Raw genomic sequence first — 20,248 nt, 5'->3', positions numbered from 1 at the left:
AGGAGTAGAAAGTACAATATTTCCCTCTGAAATGTAGTGGAGTGGAAGTATAAAATAGCATAAAATGGAAATACTCAAGTAAAGTACAAGTACCTCAAAATTGTACTTAATTACAGTGCTTGAGTAAATGTAATTAGTTACTTTCCACCACTGAATTTAACACACTAAATTTGAAATGAAGCTGTGACTGAACTTAAAGAGCTGACTTTCAACTTTAAGTGTTTCCATATTGAATGAATACTGCCCTTTTCAGAGAAGGAAAGTAACTAGATGGTTTTATTCAAGTACTATACAGAGACATTTGTGCTTTAAGTGTGTATCTCCATTGTATGCTTCTTTACAATAACACTTCGTTACATTTCAGAGGGAAATATTGTACTTTCTTTTCACCACATTTATCTTACAGCATTAGCTACTAGTTACTTTATACAATAGGCCTAAAGTTTTTACATACAAATGATGAATGAAAAGATCCCCTCCAGACATGTTTTAAGATGTATACAAAACACTCTACTTTGAATAATAATCTGTGTATTGTGATATGGTTTTTCCACAAAAAAAACAAGTACAATTATCTCATTAAAATCCTTAAAATGACATCTTCTCCCTCTCCCTCATTAAAAATCCCAGATATGCAAATATTGTTAATTTCAAAGATTTAACTTTTGGACACAATATGTCTTCTTCTTGACTGAAAAGTCCATTCTTAGTGTATGTGCACTCAAGGTTTCAAGTTTCCACATCACACTTGTTTAAGTTGAACACTGGACCATGATTGTCTCCAAACTAGTTGTGATGTCACAAATCATGCTTGTAGGTCTGCCCCTTTAAGTCAGATTTTCGAAGAGCACAGAGAAATTTTCCCCTTCCAGCAGATGAATGTGAAAACAGATTTCTAGTGTCAAACTCTGTACAGTGAAGCTCAAGCATCCAACCGAAAGAACAAGAGGAAGAGTGGAGGGTGACTTTAAATTACATACATACATATAGCTTCACCTCAACAACATGCTTCATGAAAGCAGTTAAAGCATCTGTAATGATACAATATGTAATAATATATCTCTGACAGGAGCCATTCTTTATAATGAGGATCTTTTGTACATTTTGCTAATAATACAACTTTTGGTTAAGCAAGATTTTGAATTCAGGGCTGGTACTTGTAATGGGGTATTTTTAGATTTTTGTATTGCTACTTTCAGTTAAGCAAAAGATCTAAATACTCCTACTTCTTACCACTGCCTTCTTTATACATAGTACCCATTTTTTGAGCATGCAGTAATTATAGGGCTTGGTTCCTGCACTGTTCACCCAAAATGCAAAATAAATCACTTTGTCCTTACAGTCACTGTTTCTTTTCAAACCCAATGTGCTGCAGTACGGAGCCAAAAACCATACGTGTGTCACTGTCCAAATATTTGCAGATTGTAATGTATGTTCAATCCCAAAGGGCTCGTCTTAATTCTTAATAATAATAATACTAATACTAATAATAATTTTAAGCAGTCTTTTGCCAGGAATTGACTGAGACAAACTGTTAATTAAACTCTGGATTGTATTTGGGAACATCACCAAAACACAGCTGAGGCCTTTCTGTGTGGAGTTTGCATGTTCTCCCCGTGCCTACGTGGGTTCTCTCTGAGTACTTCTGCTTCCTTCCACAGACCAAAAACATGCAGGTTAGGTTAATTGGTGACTAAATTTCCCATAGGTGTGAGTGTGAATGGTTGTCTGTGTCTATACTATATGTTAGCCATGTGATTGACTGGTGACTTGTCCAAGGTGTACCTCGCCTCTCGCCCAAATGTCAGTTAAGATTGGCTACAGCTCCCCCACGACCCTCTAGAGGATAAGCGGTAAAGAAAATGAATGAATGTATGAATGAATATCACCGAGACAGAAACAACAGCCTGCTATTGCAAAGAATTTCTAACTCCCTGAGGTAGCAATTAGACCCGTCAGTCTATCTCTTTGCTGTTCATCTTTAAAACTAACAATTTAAGACTGAGGTGTGAGTGTAAGAGTAACATATAGATTCTCTCTTTTAGGAATAGTCTCTGAACTCATGATGGATATGCAGCTGTCACTGCCATCAGCATCACTTTCTCATTCAATATAATAGGAAAGTGTGTCCAAAGTTTTGACTGGTACTGTACAGTGAGCCGCCAACTTAAACCAATAAAAAAAAACAACATAATTTTCTATAAATACTTTTCTAATAAATACATGTTTTGTATGAAACCAAGGAAATATTCCTGGCAGAATTTCTTTGTATATTTGGAAACATCATGACAAACACAAACACACTTGAGACTCATACCTGTTTTCCTGTACTTTAAAGTGCCGATGAAGGTAAGTAAAAGCAGAGGCTAGCTTGTCTGCACATGAGATTTTGTAATACTATCATCACAGTTGTGACACCAATTTACTTAAGGCAGCTAATAATTACCTTTTTGTTATCATTATGTATTATTCAACAATTCATTCAACAAAAATTAATTCAAACCCCACCTGCTCAGTGATCATCAGCGAAGTCTACAGACAGCTGTCATGTGTAAATAATATCATACATTTTTATTATATAGCTTATGTGAATATTCCTAAAATGTTTACGAAACAAGGTATGATAAGAACTAGGAGTAATAAACATGATGAAATAAAAAGTAAATGGAATTAAATCTATATACATAATAAACTTTATATACATTACAATTATTAGACTACATGACCTGACTTGTGGGTTGTAGAAACAGAAAAGTTGTGTAAAATATGTGCAGAAGTAATGGTTCTGGTAGATGTAGCTATGGATATGTATGTATATGCTATAAGTAATAAATGCAAGTAGTGTTACACACACACACACACACACACACACACACACACATACACACACACATATAATTATCTTTTATTTAATTTTCCACCATGAGGTTTTGCTTACAATCTCTTACTAACCAACATATATAATACCTTGATATACAAGATAGTATATACTTTATATAGTATCTATGTCTATAGTATAGACACGTACATTCATATTTCCAAGTATTATCACAATCATTCATCTTACGTGGTTCTTTCTTCGGAATAGACACAATCGTTTGCACAATTGTTTCAAAGTCCTAATACTCATAATAATCTGGTGCTGTTTTGCCAAAAGATTTTGTTATTTGTGAAACCGATACTAATGTATAATTTCACAAGATGCTGCAAATTCTTAATTTTGTCATAAAATTATGACTTTATCCTTGTGATATTATGACTTTTTTCTTGTAGGCCTAATATTACGACATTATTCTTGTCATATTACGACATTTTTCTCATTGGCCTAATATTACGACATTATTCTTTTCATATTACGACATTTTTCTCGTAGTCCTAATATTACGACTTTATTCTCGTGATATTACGATTTTTTTCTCGTAGGTCTAATATTACGACTTTATTGTTGTGATATTACAACTTTTTTCTCGTAGGCCCAATATTACGACTTTATTCTCGTAATATTACGACTTCATTCTTGTAATATTACAACTTTTTGCTCGAAATCTCAGAATTTTTCTCCTGTCAGTGTGGCCACAATACTAATAACCCTCTGCAAACATAACACACACAAACACTGATAATATATATATTTGAAGGCAGCCAGTAGCGGGGTCACTTTCTCTATCCATTTTAGCCACTGTATATATTATTATGAGGAGGTAGTATTAAAATTAGGCTGAAAACTACAGAAACTACAACTCCCACAAGTGTGCAGTAGCGACCGGATGTTCGTGTTGCACAAATTTGGCGCTGATCTATCCGGGTACTTCATTCACTGCTTCCTTTCGCGCCGGGTAACCGGAGAGCCGTGCGTCCATGTGCGCAGTGACTGGGAACTGATAGACCTCCTGAAATATTAAAATCCGAGCCGTAAACAGAGTTTTCGTAATGGATCCAGACGCTTTGATCGATGCCCTTCGGGGTACAATGGACCCCAATCTGCGAGAGGCCGCGGAAAGACAGCTGAACGAGGTAAAAAAGTTCAGATTAGCCGTTAATGGTGATGGCAGTTGTGGCGCGGTGTCGAGATCGGGCCTCGGCCGTTCACAACACCAAGATGGTGCGATCACGCAGACTGGGCTCCGATACTTACCATGACAGATGAACTGCTAAATCCCGCTGCTCGACTCTTTAACAGCCTCTCACTGTCTCGCCTGTATCACTAGTAGACGGCCATCAGTCTGAAAGCATTTTTTATTTCGATGACAAACTCGTGTGGCGGAGTCCCAACGTCAACGCTAGCTCGGTGTTGAGCCAGCTGTGCCGCTAATGCTAAAGGAAGCTAATTCTTGCCCTGATGAAGAGAAAATTGTTAGCTCTTGACACGGCATCAGAATAATATGTCTGGCGTATTAAAACAACAAGTGACGCGGGGTGAATGCGGGACATGTGCTAGTTAGGGTATTTAACAGTAGGGTAGCGGACTTCTAGCTGTTCGGCTAACGGCAGCTAACGGTTAGTTGTTGGAGGAGCTACCATAGCTCCTGCTCACGTGTCACTGTGACAAGCCCTGAAGTGATGACATTCTTTAACAGTGTAATAAGATTTACACCAGCCAACTCTTAAGCTGCTGTTTACTTTCTCCACGCTTGATTTTTCGATCGGTGACTTCAGCTACTAAATGTAATAAAATAGGATTTGAGTGTTATGTGAGCTAACGTCACACTAAGTTAGCAGCACTGTCTTGGTTCAGGCAGTAGCCGGATTTTGTAGTTTCAAAGCTGCTGTTTTCTCTGTTTGACTTCTTACATTTAATGACGGAGCTAAACCCAAAACCTAGTTGGGGAGTTAACAATGTTTTCTTTTTGCCTAGCAATGGATAAAGTTGCCAAATTGTCAGTTCGTCAATTAAAACTTGATCAGACAGTGTTGGCATGATATTAAGATGAGATTTTGTAATACTATCACAGTTGTGACATCAGTTAGCTTATGGCAGTTTTTTGTTGTTGCTGTTATTATTATTGTTATTATTATTATAATTATTATTATAAAGTATTCAATGGGTTCAACAAAAATCCATTTAAACCCCACCTGCTCAAGTCTACAGACAACCGTCATGTGTAAATAATATGTTATATTTTTTATTATATAGCCCATGTTAATATTCGTAAAACGTTTATGGTGGAAAAACCATATTGGACCTTTTGAAGATGAGACTTTATTGATCCCCAGGGGGAAATTAGCATATTACAGCAAGGGCGATATGGACAAAATCAGATATAACAATATTTTTCACCAAATATTTCTATCGATATAATATTTATACAATGTGGTTTTTGATAAATAATTATCAGTAATGAGGATATAATGAGTAAGTGGGTAAAGGCAAATTATAAAACAGCTAGAACAGTCTGGTAAGTTCAGAAAATGACATCACTTTACTGTAATGCAGCCTTTTAAAACCAGGAAAAGACAACACTTATGCCAGTATTATGATATCCAAAATCTAAGATGATATCTAGTCTCATATCACGATATCGATATAATATTGATATATTGCCCAGCCCTAATTACAACAGTGCAGGAAATGGATAAGACCTAATAGTACTGAATGCAAACAAAATAAGAAGTTAAGTAAAATGAATTCAATCTATATAAATTATGAACATTATAATACTCAGGTTATATACATGACCTGACATGTGGATTATAAAAATTGTGCAAAACATGTGCAGTAATAAAGGTTCTGCTATCTCTCTGGAGGTGTGTGAAGTTGAATGACTCAGGCTTTATCCCTTGTACTGGTCATGGAGTTTAAATGCACACAGGGTTGAGGCCTTCAGTTAAATTTGTGCTAAATCACAATGCCATGATGAAGCACCACACTTCGTCTACATCAGTGAGTCAGTGGCAGATAAACTGAAATGGATATTGTATGTTTTCACTTTTTAGTGCTGCTGATGATTCAGTCATAGCACATACATGTTGTGTGTTACGCCCAGTCAAGTGAGCTTTCTTCCATGCTTATTTTTGGCAGTGCAAGAGGTTTGAGGTTTTTTAAATTTTTTTTTTGTTTTTTTTTGTTTTTACACCCACATAAGCACTGATAGTGACGGTTTACTTGAATGGCGTAGCTGGGATTGTGCTCGCACACAGCTGGCTGGTGTTATTCAAGTTGTATACAGAATAAAAAGCAATGTCTTCTGGAGGAGGATGGAGTAAATCTGTTGGAGTGCATAGTTTCTAAATACAGTGCTTTGCTTAGTCATAAACTGTTACTGTTTATGGACGATGGCCAGATAAAGATTGAATAAGGCTTGACAAAATGCTTGAATACATAACATGACCTTTAAAGAATTGTTGATATATTAGATCAGCAGGGTGGCTGAAGCACACAGTAAGGAGGATATAAATACTGTTTGTATTTGGACTTTACATGCCATTATGACCTCTGGAATCAGCCTTTTGTTAATACAGGACAAATTTACCAGTGGCTGACCATCCAGATGCAAATGGTGAAGTGACAATGGAGCAACCTAATGCAGCACTGGCATCAGAAAATTCAGAGCGTTTCAATGCAATTATGATCACATTGATTCATGTTTGCTAGTGTGGCTGCCATCAATTTTGGGTTTTGTTTTCACTGAGAATAGATCATTTGAAGAATGACCCACTGAAATGGACATTTTCCTGTAGCTCAGTTTAGTAGTTATACATTGCTGTTTTAAAACATGATGTAGTCCAGGGAATATTTTTTTATTTTTTTTTATTTTATTTTTTTTTTGGTAAAACATTATGTCAAAAACAAATTAAAGCACATTTTTCTTTTTTTCTTTCTCTTTTTTGAAATGGTAACAACAATGCAATTCCTGTTTTGTCAAACAAACTAAACATGATGTAATCTCAACTTGCTATGTCAAAATTGTGATTTCACAAGTTCAATTTCAAGGTAGCAACCCGGTAGTTTAGTTTTAGAACCAAGAATATTTCCCTACAATACAAATATTGACAACCAGAATTGTGCTTTACACAAAATAGTATGAAATAAGACTTGAGGAGAATCTGTATGTTGAAAATGTTGTTTCATTGTTTATAACAGGTTTAAACTCAGCTGTTTTTTGATTCTGATTCACAGGGTCACACCCAGGTAAACTTTGTGTCTACTCTGCTGCAAGTCACCATGTCTGATCAGCTGGATTTGCCTGTCAGACAAGCAGGTGAGTCTAGACTGACTTGTAAAAACAATTCTGCATTTGATAAGATTATAAAACCTGATGAAATGTAAATTCACATCTACAAGTGCATATTAAATTGTCTATATATTCTCCAGCCAAAGCACTTTTTAATATAATCTCAATTGTGTGTGAGAGAAACCTACAAGCTGAGGTTGAAATTCAACACAAACTGTTAGCTGTGCTCTAGTAAACATTGAATTATAGTAAAATTGATGTGATAAAGCATTTTGCTCAATATGAATGAGAACTTTACATGCTAGGATGGTTTCTCTGAGATCAAGACTGACATTGAATCCTAAACAACTTCCACAGTTGTAGTTTTTTGACAGTATTTATGTATTTTGATTTTTCAACTGTTTTCAGTGTTTCTGTTTTGAGTCCTAATCACTAGTTTTATTTTAAATTGGAGTTATGACACAAAGTCTATTCTTTTTTTTTCCCCCTTGTGTCCACTTGATCCACATATGGTTACTGAAACACCCTGGTAGTGTGTGACTTGCCACTTTATCCTGCATCTGACTCCAATTTTGTCAGATTGTATTAGATGAGAAATGGACTAGATATCCTCCACCCAGAGAAAGTTTAACAGGTCACTTATATAATGGTTTTTAAAAAAATTAACTTAGAGATGATACATGATTCACACTTGTTTTTGTAAGGCTAAAGTGCCACGCTGAAGTGCAGTGGACACGTGGAGTTGGTTAAATATAGCTTGTTTTGCTTTAGTCAAATGCTGCTCTATGAGGAAGGTGTTCATAGAGTGAAAAAAAAAACAGTGTTCAAAGTTTAAAATCTTGACCAATTTGTTGCAGAAAGAGCACCAGATACAGTAGTATCTGTATTTTTGTGTCCACTTCAAGTACTCATAGCCATACTAGCAAATTGAGACCTTATATCTCACAGTGCTGTGCTGTAGTGCAATAAATCACTTTTCCAGCTGCAGGAAAAATGTGACAGTTAAAGGACCAGTGTGTAGGATTCAGTGGTGTCTAGCAGTGAGGTTGCAGATTGCAACCAACTGAATAATAGTAATTGTTTTATAACAGACTAGTTCTAGGCAGCATGTATTGAATGCAGGTCCAAGTTTTTTTTAATTTATTTTTTTATTTCTATTCATGGTTCAATACCACTTGGGTTTAGTGAGAATTTATGTGAGCAGGTTGAACTGACCCTTTTAAAGTATTTGGTTTTTATGTTTGTTTGGAAAAATGTGTGCCAACACTGACACACACTAAGGTCATATTAAATGATTAAACCACAACAGCCTCAGTCCCCACTGTTTTAACATCTTTCTACTTTTGAACCAGAGCTGTTACAGTTACACAATGACATTGTGAGGCTGTGGCTTTAGTTAGAAGATGGCTAATAGGACTAGCTGAGTTTAACATTTACAACATCAATTGTCATACTTAAAATGGGTATTTTACTATATTTGTATACCTATTTCATGTTCTTGTAATTTGTCATTTTCATTCATTTATCAAACTTGCAATAATTTTATTCAGCTAGACATTTGCAAGAAGTGACTTTTCTCTTGTCCTTTAATCTAATTTATGAGAGAGTTTTAGTAGTGGCGATGCAGGGTTGGGCGATAGTGTAGTTTCGTGGTCATAGGCGGAGGGAACCGGGGGGAGGTTAATGCTCTGTCAGCATTGATAGGCTGGATTATGATTGCCTCGCCAGCGGTGTAGACATTTGTGTCAGCAGTCTGATGTCAGCCTCCCAGCCCTCACTCCTCCACTCCCTCGGATACCTCAGACAGGGGGCCCCACACTGTGGACGTCAACCCAGCTAACACCCTCGTGCCACATTCAAAACTATTGAACTACAGATCGAGGGATTTATTTCTGTGTCTTAGGTTTTAGGGGGTTCAGAACACATACTGCTGCGTTGTACACGGTCATAATGATGTGGGTGCACATTTGGGAGAGTTAGTTCAGGTGGTACACAAGCTGAATTTTAAAACCATTCAGATAGTTTGTTACATATGATATAGCAGCTTGAAGGAAAACTAGAATCAGCTGAATGTTTATAATGTGCAGCAAAGTATCAGGTTTTTTGAGGAAGTATTTTCATTCATAAAACTTAATATAAGTATAATTTATACTGTAATAAAATAATATTCACAAATGTGTGTCATGTTTAAGAATAAGCAAAAGTCAAACATCTCAACATGAAATGTACAGGTTTTGGTATGTTTCAAACAAAACAACTGAAACTCAGATTTGTATTTCCACTTACAGCTTGATGGTTTCATTAAAAAGCTATTTGACTAAACATATCGGTACTCATACTATGTCTGTCTGTATTCTGAAATGTCACTCTGTGGGCTGACCTTTTTTTTTTTTTTTTTCCCCCCCTCTGTCTAGGTGTGATTTACCTTAAGAACATGATAACCCAGCACTGGAGTGATGGAGACGGTTCAGGCACAGAGACGCCTGTCAATAACATCCCTGAGGAAGACAGGCAGTGTATTCGAGACAACATAGTGGAGGCCATCATCCACTCTCCTGAGCGCATCAGGTAACTACACTCCCTGCTGGCTGAGGAGAGCCACAGGGAAATCAAGTTGTCATCCTTATTCTCTGTCACTCTTTTTTACTTCTTTTTTTTTTTTGGTCACTTGAGCTAACCCAATCTAAAACTGTCCTTTGGAATTTGTCAGGGTCCAGTTGACAACATGCATCCACCACATGATCAAGCATGACTACCCAGGCAAGTGGACGACCATCGTGGACAAGATTGGCTTCTACCTGCAGTCAGACAACAGTGCCGGATGGCTGGGCATCTTGCTCTGCCTTTACCAGCTGGTCAAAAACTATGAGTAAGTCAAAATTTTCAATATGTATGTATATTTTTACTATATGACGGAGGTTAGCAATGTGCTTGTGTGGTGCTAATGTAATATGTTTTGTGAAACAGATACAAGAAACCAGAAGAGCGTCAGCCCCTGGTGGCGGCCATGCACATCTTCATGCCCATGCTGAAAGAACGCTTCATCCAGCTGCTCCCTGACCACTCCAGTGATTCTGTCCTGATACAGAAACAGATCTTCAAAATCCTCTATGCCCTTTTCCAGGTATTATCACTACACCTAATATCTTCAGCCTTATGTTCCTCTAAAGTTCTTCTTTTTTTCATGTACAGTCCACCATATTTTCAATTCCACAACACTGTTCTCTTAGAGGTGTGCTCAACTCGTATTAAATCACATTAGTTTAAGCTTCAGCAAATGAATACTTAATGCTCCATCGTATAATGTCCTTTTTTGACATGAACACATCCAAATGTCTAGTTGAATTACAGTGAGATTTTTTTTATTTAAACTGACTTTCTCTCTCGTCTCTACAGTATAACCTCCCCCTGGAGCTCATCAACAGACAGAACCTGACAGAATGGATGGAGATCCTCAAGACAGTAGTGGATAGGGACGTTCCTCCGGTGAGGACACAGTAGAATACATATTGCAAATCACTGCTCACACATTGTTTTGTTTCCTCATATGTGCACATTTGAGCTCTTCACAAGCGCACTGTGTCCGTGTTGTCTGTACAGGAGACGATGCAGATAGATGAAGATGAGCGGCCTGAGCTGCCGTGGTGGAAGTGTAAGAAGTGGGCCCTTCACATTTTGGCCAGGCTGTTTGAGAGGTAAAGATATAATAACTGTTTACCTAACAGTTATCTAACTGTTGTCCAAACATGTTAACAATATTAATCACTGTATTAAATCCTCTTTTCAGATATGGAAGTCCAGGCAACACAACCAAAGAGTATGCAGAGTTTGCTGACCTTTTCCTCAAGGAATATGCAGTTCCTGCACAGCAGGTAAGAAATTTAGGAGGCGTAATGTAAGCAGCAGCAGCAGCAGCTCTCCAGTCAGACTGGGCTCTGTGTCTTTAGATTGCAAATTCAAGGATCTTTTTTTGTTCATGTGTCTACTAGGTGCTGCTGAAAGTCTTATATCAGTACAAGGAAAAGCAATACGTGGCTCCCAGAGTACTCCAACAGACGCTCAACTACATCAACCAAGGCATAGCACATGCTCTGACGTGGAAAAACCTCAAACCACACATCCAGGTATGAATACAGTGTGTTTGAATATTCAGTACACACAATACTTGGCATGTTTTGGATGTTAACTGTGCAGTAACAACATTGTGGCACCACACTGGTAGAAATATGAAGCTAAAGCATTTCTAACTGGTATTGGTTCAACCAATAGATGAAATAAGCAATAATTTATATGAAAATCAGTTATACTATAACTACACAGAGAATGCTGTTTGACCATTAAATAAGTAGTCTGCGTAGTTTCAAAACCTTCTTGGGTTTAACAGTCAGAAGCAGAAGTTTAGTACATCCTGAACTTTCACTTTACAAGTAAAAGTCAAGTGCTAAACAACCACCATGTTCTTGCCATGTCCTGATTCTGACTTATTGTTTTTGTTTTCTCAGGGAATCATTCAGGATGTGGTTTTCCCCCTCATGTGTTACACAGACAGTGATGAGGAACTGTGGCAGGAGGACCCATATGAGTACATTCGCATGAAGTTTGGTAGGCACTGAAAGTTTGTGACTTAAATCCAAAAGGAATCCTGCGCATCAGCGATGACTAACCATTCATCCAATCTCTGTTCCTCAGATGTATTTGAGGACTTTATCTCTCCCACAACAGCAGCCCAGACACTCCTCTTCACTGCCTGCAACAAGAGGAAAGAGGTCAGTTAAAATGCTTTTATTGTTCACTTCTTTCCAAGTTTGACTTGACATCGATGTTTGTTAGTTCTGCCCACAAGCTTTACATTTAAAAAAGCCTCAAGTTTTAGACAGTGCAATGCAATGTCTTTTTTATTTATTGTTTTTTGCTCTGTTTAGGTGCTGCAAAAGAGTATGGGCTTCTGCTACCAGATTCTCACTGATCCAGCCTCTGACCCCAGGAAAAAGGATGGTGCCCTCCACATGATAGGGTCTTTGGCTGAGATCCTTCTGAAGGTAAACGGCTCTCAACCAGTTCGTTTGCACAGAATCTTCTGCACAATTCCACTTTTCTACACTCATTTAGAAGACGTGATTTAATACTCGCTGAGCAAAACATGTGTTGAACATTGACACTAACCAATTTCCCTAAATTCTGTCTGAACTTCCTCTTCAAAATACATAATAGATTTCACTTATCTTTAAGTGGATATGTATTGGAAATTGTGCCGCCTTGTGTAACTTTACAACTTCATTCCTCTCTCTACCCAGAAAAAAATTTATAAGGACCAGATGGAGTTCATGCTGCAGAATCACGTCTTCCCCCTGTTCCGCAATGAACTGGGCTACATGAGAGCCAGGGTAAGTAATAATGTGAACACGCACACATGAGACTCGTGTGTTTAACAGAACTGAATGATGTGATTAACATTAGCTTCTCATACTGTCACAGTAATGGTACTTCACTTTTCGTTAGGTACTTTAATTTGTTCTGACAGTTTCTCAACCTCTCCGTTTCCACACAGGCCTGCTGGGTGCTGCATTACTTCTGCGAGGTGAAGTTCAAAAGTGACCAGAACCTGCAGACAGCTCTGGAGCTGACCCGCCTTTGTCTAATCAATGACAATGAGATGCCCGTTAAGGTGGAGGCTGCTATTGCCCTGCAGGTTCTCATCAGCAACCAGGAGAAAGGTGAGCAAGTAATGCAGCTCATGGTTTGCTAACTGAACTTCATACAATGATTTTTCTGTTTTAAAACATGTTATTCAGTTAAGTGTCTAACTGAAATTCTGTATTATATTCTTTTAGCCAAAGAATACATCACCCCCCACATCCGGCCAGTGATGCAGGCACTCCTGCACATTGTCAGAGAGACGGAGAATGATGATCTCACCAATGTCATACAGAAGATGATCTGTGAATACAGTGAGGAGGTCACTCCAATTGCAGTGGAGATGACGCAGCACTTGGTAAGTGCAGTCAGTACAGAGTATAATGTGTTTATGTCGTCATTTCATGTGATTCCATCCGCTTCACAATAGGGATGCACAGATCTGACTTTTTCAGTTCCAATATGATAAGGCTATGGGAATCTATCGAGTACCCATCCGATACCAGTGTTTAATTAATAAGACTGAGACTGAGATCATTCTTTTATGTGTAAGGCAACATCAGGCTTGACTTAAACATTGCTTTCCTAACTTTGTAAAACAAAATCTAACAAATAATACAGATTTAAATTTACTGAATTGTTATCTATTAAAATAATGGTATCTGATACCAGATCCAGCTATTTGAGTCTGTATCGTACTGATATCCGATATCAGTATCAGTGCATCTGTACTTCACAACCACTGAGTGATCAAATGAACCCTCCATGGCTGCTATGAACAGGCAGAGCTGTGATATCAAGAGGGAAACAAATAAATATTTAAAGGTTATTGTTTTTGAAAATGATTTGTACCATTTACACGACAGCCAGACTTCAGTCAGATTATGGACAGTATAGAGAACAGGCACTCGCTGAATAGTCCAAAAAGAAACCAAGGTCTGATTTTTACTCACAAATGTAGTGTGCCTTACCAAAAATGGCAACTTCATGTCCAAATTAAGGTACCAGGTTTTAGAATTGTTTTGCTAAATTGCATGAAGCCATTTGATTCTTTTGTCTTTAGCCTACAGAACTCTGTAAAATCCTGTATATTAATTTTTCTTCTGCAGGATGCCACTGAGGGGGACGCAATCATAACAATCTCTGTGTTTGCTCTTTGACAGGCTATGACGTTCAACCAGGTGATTCAGACGGGGCCTGATGAGGAGGGAGGAGATGACAAGGCTGTGACGGCTATGGGCATCCTCAACACCATTGACACATTGCTAAGTGTGGTGGAGGACCACAAAGAGGTTAGCAGCATAGCCACTAAGTGTGCTACACACACATACACACCGGCTGATCACTCATCTCAGTGCCACTTCCTCTGCAGAAGCAGCTCTGGTCTGCTTTAACGTTCCTGCCAACACATTTCAGCCACCCACTAACTCCTGGGAACACGCTCTGTTCTCACCATGTTCAAAATGATTCAGAGGCTGAGGCAGACGCTAGAAATAGTGCCGGGGCGCGCTGCCACCGTGTCTGCCGAAACATAGGACCGCTGGTGCTCAAAGCCAAGAAGCCATCAGATGTGACCAAGCATTGCTTTAGAGGGAGGACTTTTGGTTGCGTAACAGTTCAGCAATTTTCAGCTATGGTGGAAGTACGTCACTTTGCTGCAAAGAATTGCTATTATTTTTATTTGGCCAGTCGGGAAAGAATACAAGGAAATTTTACTGTTTCAGATACATTGTAGGACACATGATAATACAAAACAAAGTCTGCCTCAGAATAATTTACTTATTCACTGAATTTATAGTTTGACCCCATACTTACACTGTTTGTTTTCAATGCAGCAAGGATGGATAAGTAACTCAGAATTTTTAAAAATTGGATCCCAAAGTTATGCCTTTTATGCATCTTCCTTTTTTATGAAACATTCAGTTTTATGAAGGTATAATATTTGAAACATTTGTTATAAATATGTTTTGAAACATTTGAGTTTTGCCAGATCTGTCTGAAAAATTGTCCTACTTACCACAAATATTGAATTAAGAACATTCTATATGATGATATACCCATACTGTCTGTTAAGATGAAAGTGTACTCAGCCTTGATTATGACAGCCTTATCTTCTCACTCACTTGATTATATTGATTGTACCATAATTGCCTCTATAATCATCGTGCTGTTTCAGATCACCCAGCAGCTGGAGGGCATCTGCCTGCAGGTGATTGGCACTGTGCTGCAACAACATGTACTGGGTAAGCTGGACCAGTTATTCCTGTGCAGCCACATTCCACCTACATGTTGATGAGAAAGAGATTCAGTATTGATGATAAACAGTCCATTTACCTCCAGTGACTCACCCATTTATATTTTTTTCCCCTTCCTCTCTCAGAGTTTTATGAGGAGATCCTGTCTTTGGCTCACAGCCTCACTTGCCAGCAGGTGTCGCCACAGATGTGGCAGCTTCTTCCACTGGTGTATGAAGTCTTCCAGCAGGATGGATTTGACTACTTCACAGGTACTTGTTTGACTAAGAGGAAGTACTTGCATTCATATTAGGATGCTAAAAAGATTTCTTACAGTGATTTAACTAAATTAATGCATGGATTAGAATCAGTGCTGATAATGACATATGATCTAAATCAGCACCATAAGACATACACATTTAAACTAAAAGAAGAAACAAGGACACTGGGACCAAGGTTTTGCTTGAAAGGTCAGCTGTGTGAATAATAAATGTTTCTGTTTCAGATATGATGCCTCTCCTTCACAACTATGTAACAGTTGACACAGACACCCTCCTATCTGACACCAAATACCTGGAAATTATCTATAGCATGTGCAAAAAGGTAAAATGATGCAGTCGATAATACATGATGTAAAACTGTCTGTATATGAGCTCAATTATATGGTGATCAGTGTTTATGAGAAGCTTTACCTTGGTGTGTCACTTCACATAGGTCCTGACAGGTGATCCAGGGGAGGACCCAGAGTGCCACGCAGCCAAGCTGCTGGAGGTGATCATTCTGCAGTGCAAAGGCCGCGGCATTGACCAGGTCAGTATCTAACAGAGAGAATCACATTTACATCTCAAACTGGTGAGCTCAAGACGTATAACTATAGACACACAGCTACAAGAAGCTTATCTACAGACCTGTATTGGCTCCTGAAATAAAAAAAAAAAAAAAATCTTGAATATTGGTATTGTTGTTGCAGGTTGTGCCCTTGTTTGTGGCTGCTGCACTGGAGCGTTTGACACGGGAGGTAAAGACCAGCGAGCTGAGGACCATGTGCCTGCAGGTGGCCATTGCTGCACTTTACTACAGCCCCCCTCTTCTCCTCAACACTCTGGAGAATCTGCGCTTTCCCAACAACACCGAGCCAATCACAAACCACTTCATTACCCAGTGGCTCAAAGATGTCGATTGCTTCCTCGGGTAAGACCCCTTTTAACGTTGCAAATTAACACGACAATATACTTTTATTCTTTTTAATGTCACAAATGTGTTTAATTTGAAAACCTCCAGTCATATTAAATATCACACTTGGCCTATAAAATGTCACAAATAATGAAACATGCTGATCACAAGTTACTAGAGCCCAAAGTGATACCTCCAAATTGCTTCTTAGTCTGACCAGCAGCCAAACAAACCCAAAAGAGTTTAATCAACTATTTGTTTATTCATCTTCCTCTAACTATCATCAGTTATTTAGCATTGGTATCATCAGAAATCTAACAATCTTTGTTTTGTTTTTATTCATTTAATTACAGCCTCCACGACAGGAAGATGTGCATCCTCGGACTTTGTGCTCTCATTGACCTCGACCACAGGCCCCAGGCCATCAACCAGGTGGCTGGCCAGCTTCTCCCAGCAGCCATCCTGCTGTTTAATGGCCTCAAGAGGGCGTACGCCTGTCGAGCAGAGCATGAGAATGACGATGAGGACGACGATGAAGACGGGGAAGAAGAGGAAGACAACGGTAAGACATAAGTGTTTTGATTTTCATCAAGGCTGCAATGTCTAAATAGTACTCTGCAAGATGAGTTGAAGCGAGTATCCAGTGATGTTGAAACATGTTCCCCTATTTCTCTGAATGAATATAGCTGAGCTGGGCAGTGATGAAGATGACATTGATGAGGAGGGCCAGGAGTATCTGGAGATGCTGGCGAAGCAGGCAGGAGAAGACGGAGATGATGAAGACTGGGAGGAGGACGATGCTGAGGAGACGGCACTTGAGGGCTACACTACAGCTGTAGATGATGAGGACAACTTAGTGGACGAGTATCAGATCTTCAAAGCCATACTACAGAGTAAGACAACAACAGTCATGAAGGACTGTTGTGTTTAACAAATTAAAATGAAATGACTCAGGCTTTAACTGCAAGTAGATGACTCATCTCGCTTTACTCTGATGCAGATATCCAGACTCGTGACCCTGCATGGTACGGGGCACTAACACAAGCCCTTGACGAGGAACAAGGCAAACAGCTTCAGGACATTGGCACACTTGCAGACCAGAGACGGGCGGCACATGGTGAGCATCAGCTAAGACGATTCTGCTTCAGCAGTCAGTCCAACAATTAGATTTTATTTATGCTCAAGTATGTTGTGTTTTGGGTTATTTATACAGGTGTTTTGTTTTTTTTACAGTGCTGAATGTTATCACTGATGTCTTCCATTCATAATTTACATAAAATTACATGAAATATATATTATTCATTGCCAGCTAGTTGGTCAAGTATACTGTGAGCATGGAAACCTCAGTCTGTAATAAACCGAACTGCTGAAAATCCTGAAAATGTTGTGCCATTTATTGACATCTTATCATTAAAAAATGAAAGGAGAGGTGCACCCATAATTTTTTTGAGGTGTATATCATTAAGGCTACAAAACTATAGAGGATAAGGTTGCACATTTTATCAGTCTGGCTTCATCAGGGTTTCCTATCATTCTACCATCAGTCATTTGGGATGTTAAATATCACATATTTTCACTCGTCAACAAAAATAAAAACTGTCTTAATTTTGTGGTAAGAAAGCTGTAACAGCCGCTCACCTAGCAAGCCATCAGCACCTCGCCAAAGAGCAACAGAGAGTGGCATGTGAAGGGTGAAGAAATGTTTCAATCACACATCCCTCTATTTCCATTTACAGTTAGATTGACAGGTGTCATTTTTCAGTCTCAAAAGACTAGGTTTGGAAAATATTGTAGCTGCCTAGTCTGTTGAGCGTGACTGCTGAGTCCTCAAATATCGACACTGAATTTGTCTCAAGAGCTCCCTTAACTGAGTTAAAATGGACAGCTTTTAGGGGGAAGCCGTAGCACAGTGTGGGAACATTATTTTTCTCCTGTGGTTTTAAGTGCTGTGCTGTTTGTCTAATTGCAGAATCCAAGATGATCGAGAAACACGGCGGGTACAAGTTCACAGCACCAGTGGTGCCATCTACTTTCAACTTTGGAGGCACTGCTCCAGGAATGAATTGAGTCATCTGTTCTACTTTTTATTACTCTGTGACTGATTGTAGTGAAGTGAAAAAAAGCTTGTGTTGTTCCCTTAAGTAGTGGTTCCAGAACTGGTTCTTCTCAGTCATTCTTCAATCTGTCAAATGGGAAATAGCACCAGAAGATGTGGGAAAGCAACCAATGGCTGGGGAAAACAAACCAAGAACTTGAGCACGATGCAAGAGAAGAAGCTCTGAACAACGTTGTCTTCTGGAGTCCAGTGTGGAGGGGATACCATGACGGCAACTCTTTTGTTTTTTTTCCCACTTAAACAAAATTGGGGGATTAACAGTTAGAAATTGATAATGGGACTAAATATTTCATTATCACTGTTGTGGCCAAATGGCCGTAATAAGATTATACCTCTGGTAGTGGTGATATCTACGTTATTTTCTGCATAAACACTCATGTTTATGTACATACAAGCCAAGGTTATTGATTTTTCAAGTAGCCTTGAAAAACAACCAGAGGCATTTGTTAAGGTGTCAACAGCTGTATTCATATGTAGCATATTGGATACTTCATAGCACTATGTGATGCCTGATCTCTGTAAATTAATGACTAGCACTTTCATATTGTTCAGGTCTCCTAGCCTTCTGTATCAGACTGCAAATTTTTTTAAATTGAAGACTATTTAAAATGAAAACAGCTGTAACTTTGTTACTTTGCAAGCGACTTCTGTAATGGCTGGTTGTCATGCATCTGGTTACAGAACGGATCAGTGGGCAACTCGGAAACATTGATTTCAGGAAAAAGAGAATGCTCTTGGTGTTCAGTATGGCTACAGGACATGTGTTTGTGAGCACTGAAAGTACAATTGGATACATCATTGAAGCATGTACAATTGGACTTCTCGTGAAGGTCTCAAGCTTTTGGTTGGTGTATGGATGAACCATCTATATATACAACAACATATTAAAAAAAAAAAAAAAAAAAAAAAAGCTAAGGGAATCCATGACCACGAGTGTTTCCTTATGTAGGCACATTGCCTTTCATGTATTGTATGAATTTAGAAATATTTTGTTAATATGTAAGCTTCACTTGCAGAGTTACTCTCCCATGATTACAGAATGACAGCGATGGTGTTTTTGATTTTTATTGAATGCTGTTTGTACACAGCTGCCTGGCTAAAAGTTCTGTCCCACCAACTCTGCATCTCTGAAACAAATCTGTATTCCCATTATAGTCCCTGATTATTTTGTCCACAACATTTTCAATTTGTCTGAGACAAAAACCCAGTGTTGTCCAAGAACCAGCAAGAACACATAATTGGTACTTGACACCACAAACAATACAACTACACTGCAGTAAATGGCAATTTGGTTTAGGGCTGTGACGATTAATCAATTAGTTGATCGTCAGAAAATGAATCGTCTGTTTTGATGATCGTATATAGTTGTTACTTTTCAAGAAGAAAATGCCAAGTATTTGATGTTTCCAGCTTCTCACACGTGAAGATTTGCTGTTTTTCCTTTTCATAAATGACTGTTAGACAAAACAAGTAATTTGATGACATCACTGTGGCCTCAGAGAAATTGTGAATGCTATTATTTCACTTTTTTCTTTTTTTTTTACATTTTATAGTCTTAACAATTAATTGAGAGAATAATCAACAGATTGATAATGAAAATAATGGTTAATTGTAGCCCTGGTTTGGTTACGCCCATAATCAATACTATTACCAACACCTGCCCTTGGGCCCTGACAGCTCCAGACTTACTGTCACCTGGTTTGTGCTAATTTAATTGAAAATTTGTTTGAGAATGTACACCACTACATGTAAGCACAAATCAACATGCATGATAAAGGGCCTGAAGGTGGTTTCCAAATTGTTTCATCAGGTTACCACCCAGCAGATCTGTGGGCAGTTGGTATTAACGTTGATCATAGGAAAAAACTACACATTAAATCGAGAAAGGGAGGTTAGTCTGGCCATGTACACAATACTTG

At 38.4% G+C, this 20,248-nt stretch overlaps 1 protein-coding gene across 2 annotated transcripts; it reads left to right on the top strand.

Annotated features, from left to right (window-relative positions):
- The first annotated feature begins 3,803 nt into the window (after positions 1–3,803).
- ipo7 (importin 7) lies at positions 3,804–19,378 on the top strand. 2 transcript variants are annotated; one of them, XM_044349955.1, is made up of 25 exons: positions 3,804–4,014; positions 7,118–7,199; positions 9,587–9,740; positions 9,883–10,041; positions 10,140–10,296; positions 10,569–10,658; positions 10,773–10,867; positions 10,960–11,044; positions 11,162–11,296; positions 11,675–11,774; positions 11,862–11,938; positions 12,095–12,211; positions 12,467–12,556; positions 12,721–12,886; positions 13,004–13,164; positions 13,970–14,098; positions 14,983–15,049; positions 15,187–15,312; positions 15,546–15,643; positions 15,755–15,850; positions 16,011–16,231; positions 16,567–16,775; positions 16,900–17,106; positions 17,214–17,330; positions 18,183–19,378. In XM_044349955.1, the coding sequence occupies exons 1-25, from the start codon at positions 3,931–3,933 to the stop codon at positions 18,278–18,280; spliced, it is 3,120 nt and encodes a 1,039-aa protein (XP_044205890.1). In that variant the 5' UTR covers positions 3,804–3,930; the 3' UTR covers positions 18,281–19,378. The 2 variants fall into 2 exon arrangements, with proteins under 2 accessions (XP_044205890.1, XP_044205898.1); XM_044349963.1 differs by lacking the exon at positions 18,183–19,378 and adding an exon at positions 17,447–17,595.
- Positions 19,379–20,248: the final 870 nt, after the last annotated feature.

This window comes from Thunnus albacares, chromosome 1, assembly GCF_914725855.1.
Source record: "Thunnus albacares chromosome 1, fThuAlb1.1, whole genome shotgun sequence".
Classification (NCBI taxonomy): Eukaryota; Metazoa; Chordata; class Actinopteri; order Scombriformes; family Scombridae; genus Thunnus; species Thunnus albacares.
Note: the sequence above shows the minus strand (reverse complement) of the source record. Positions and strands in the feature narration are given on the sequence as shown.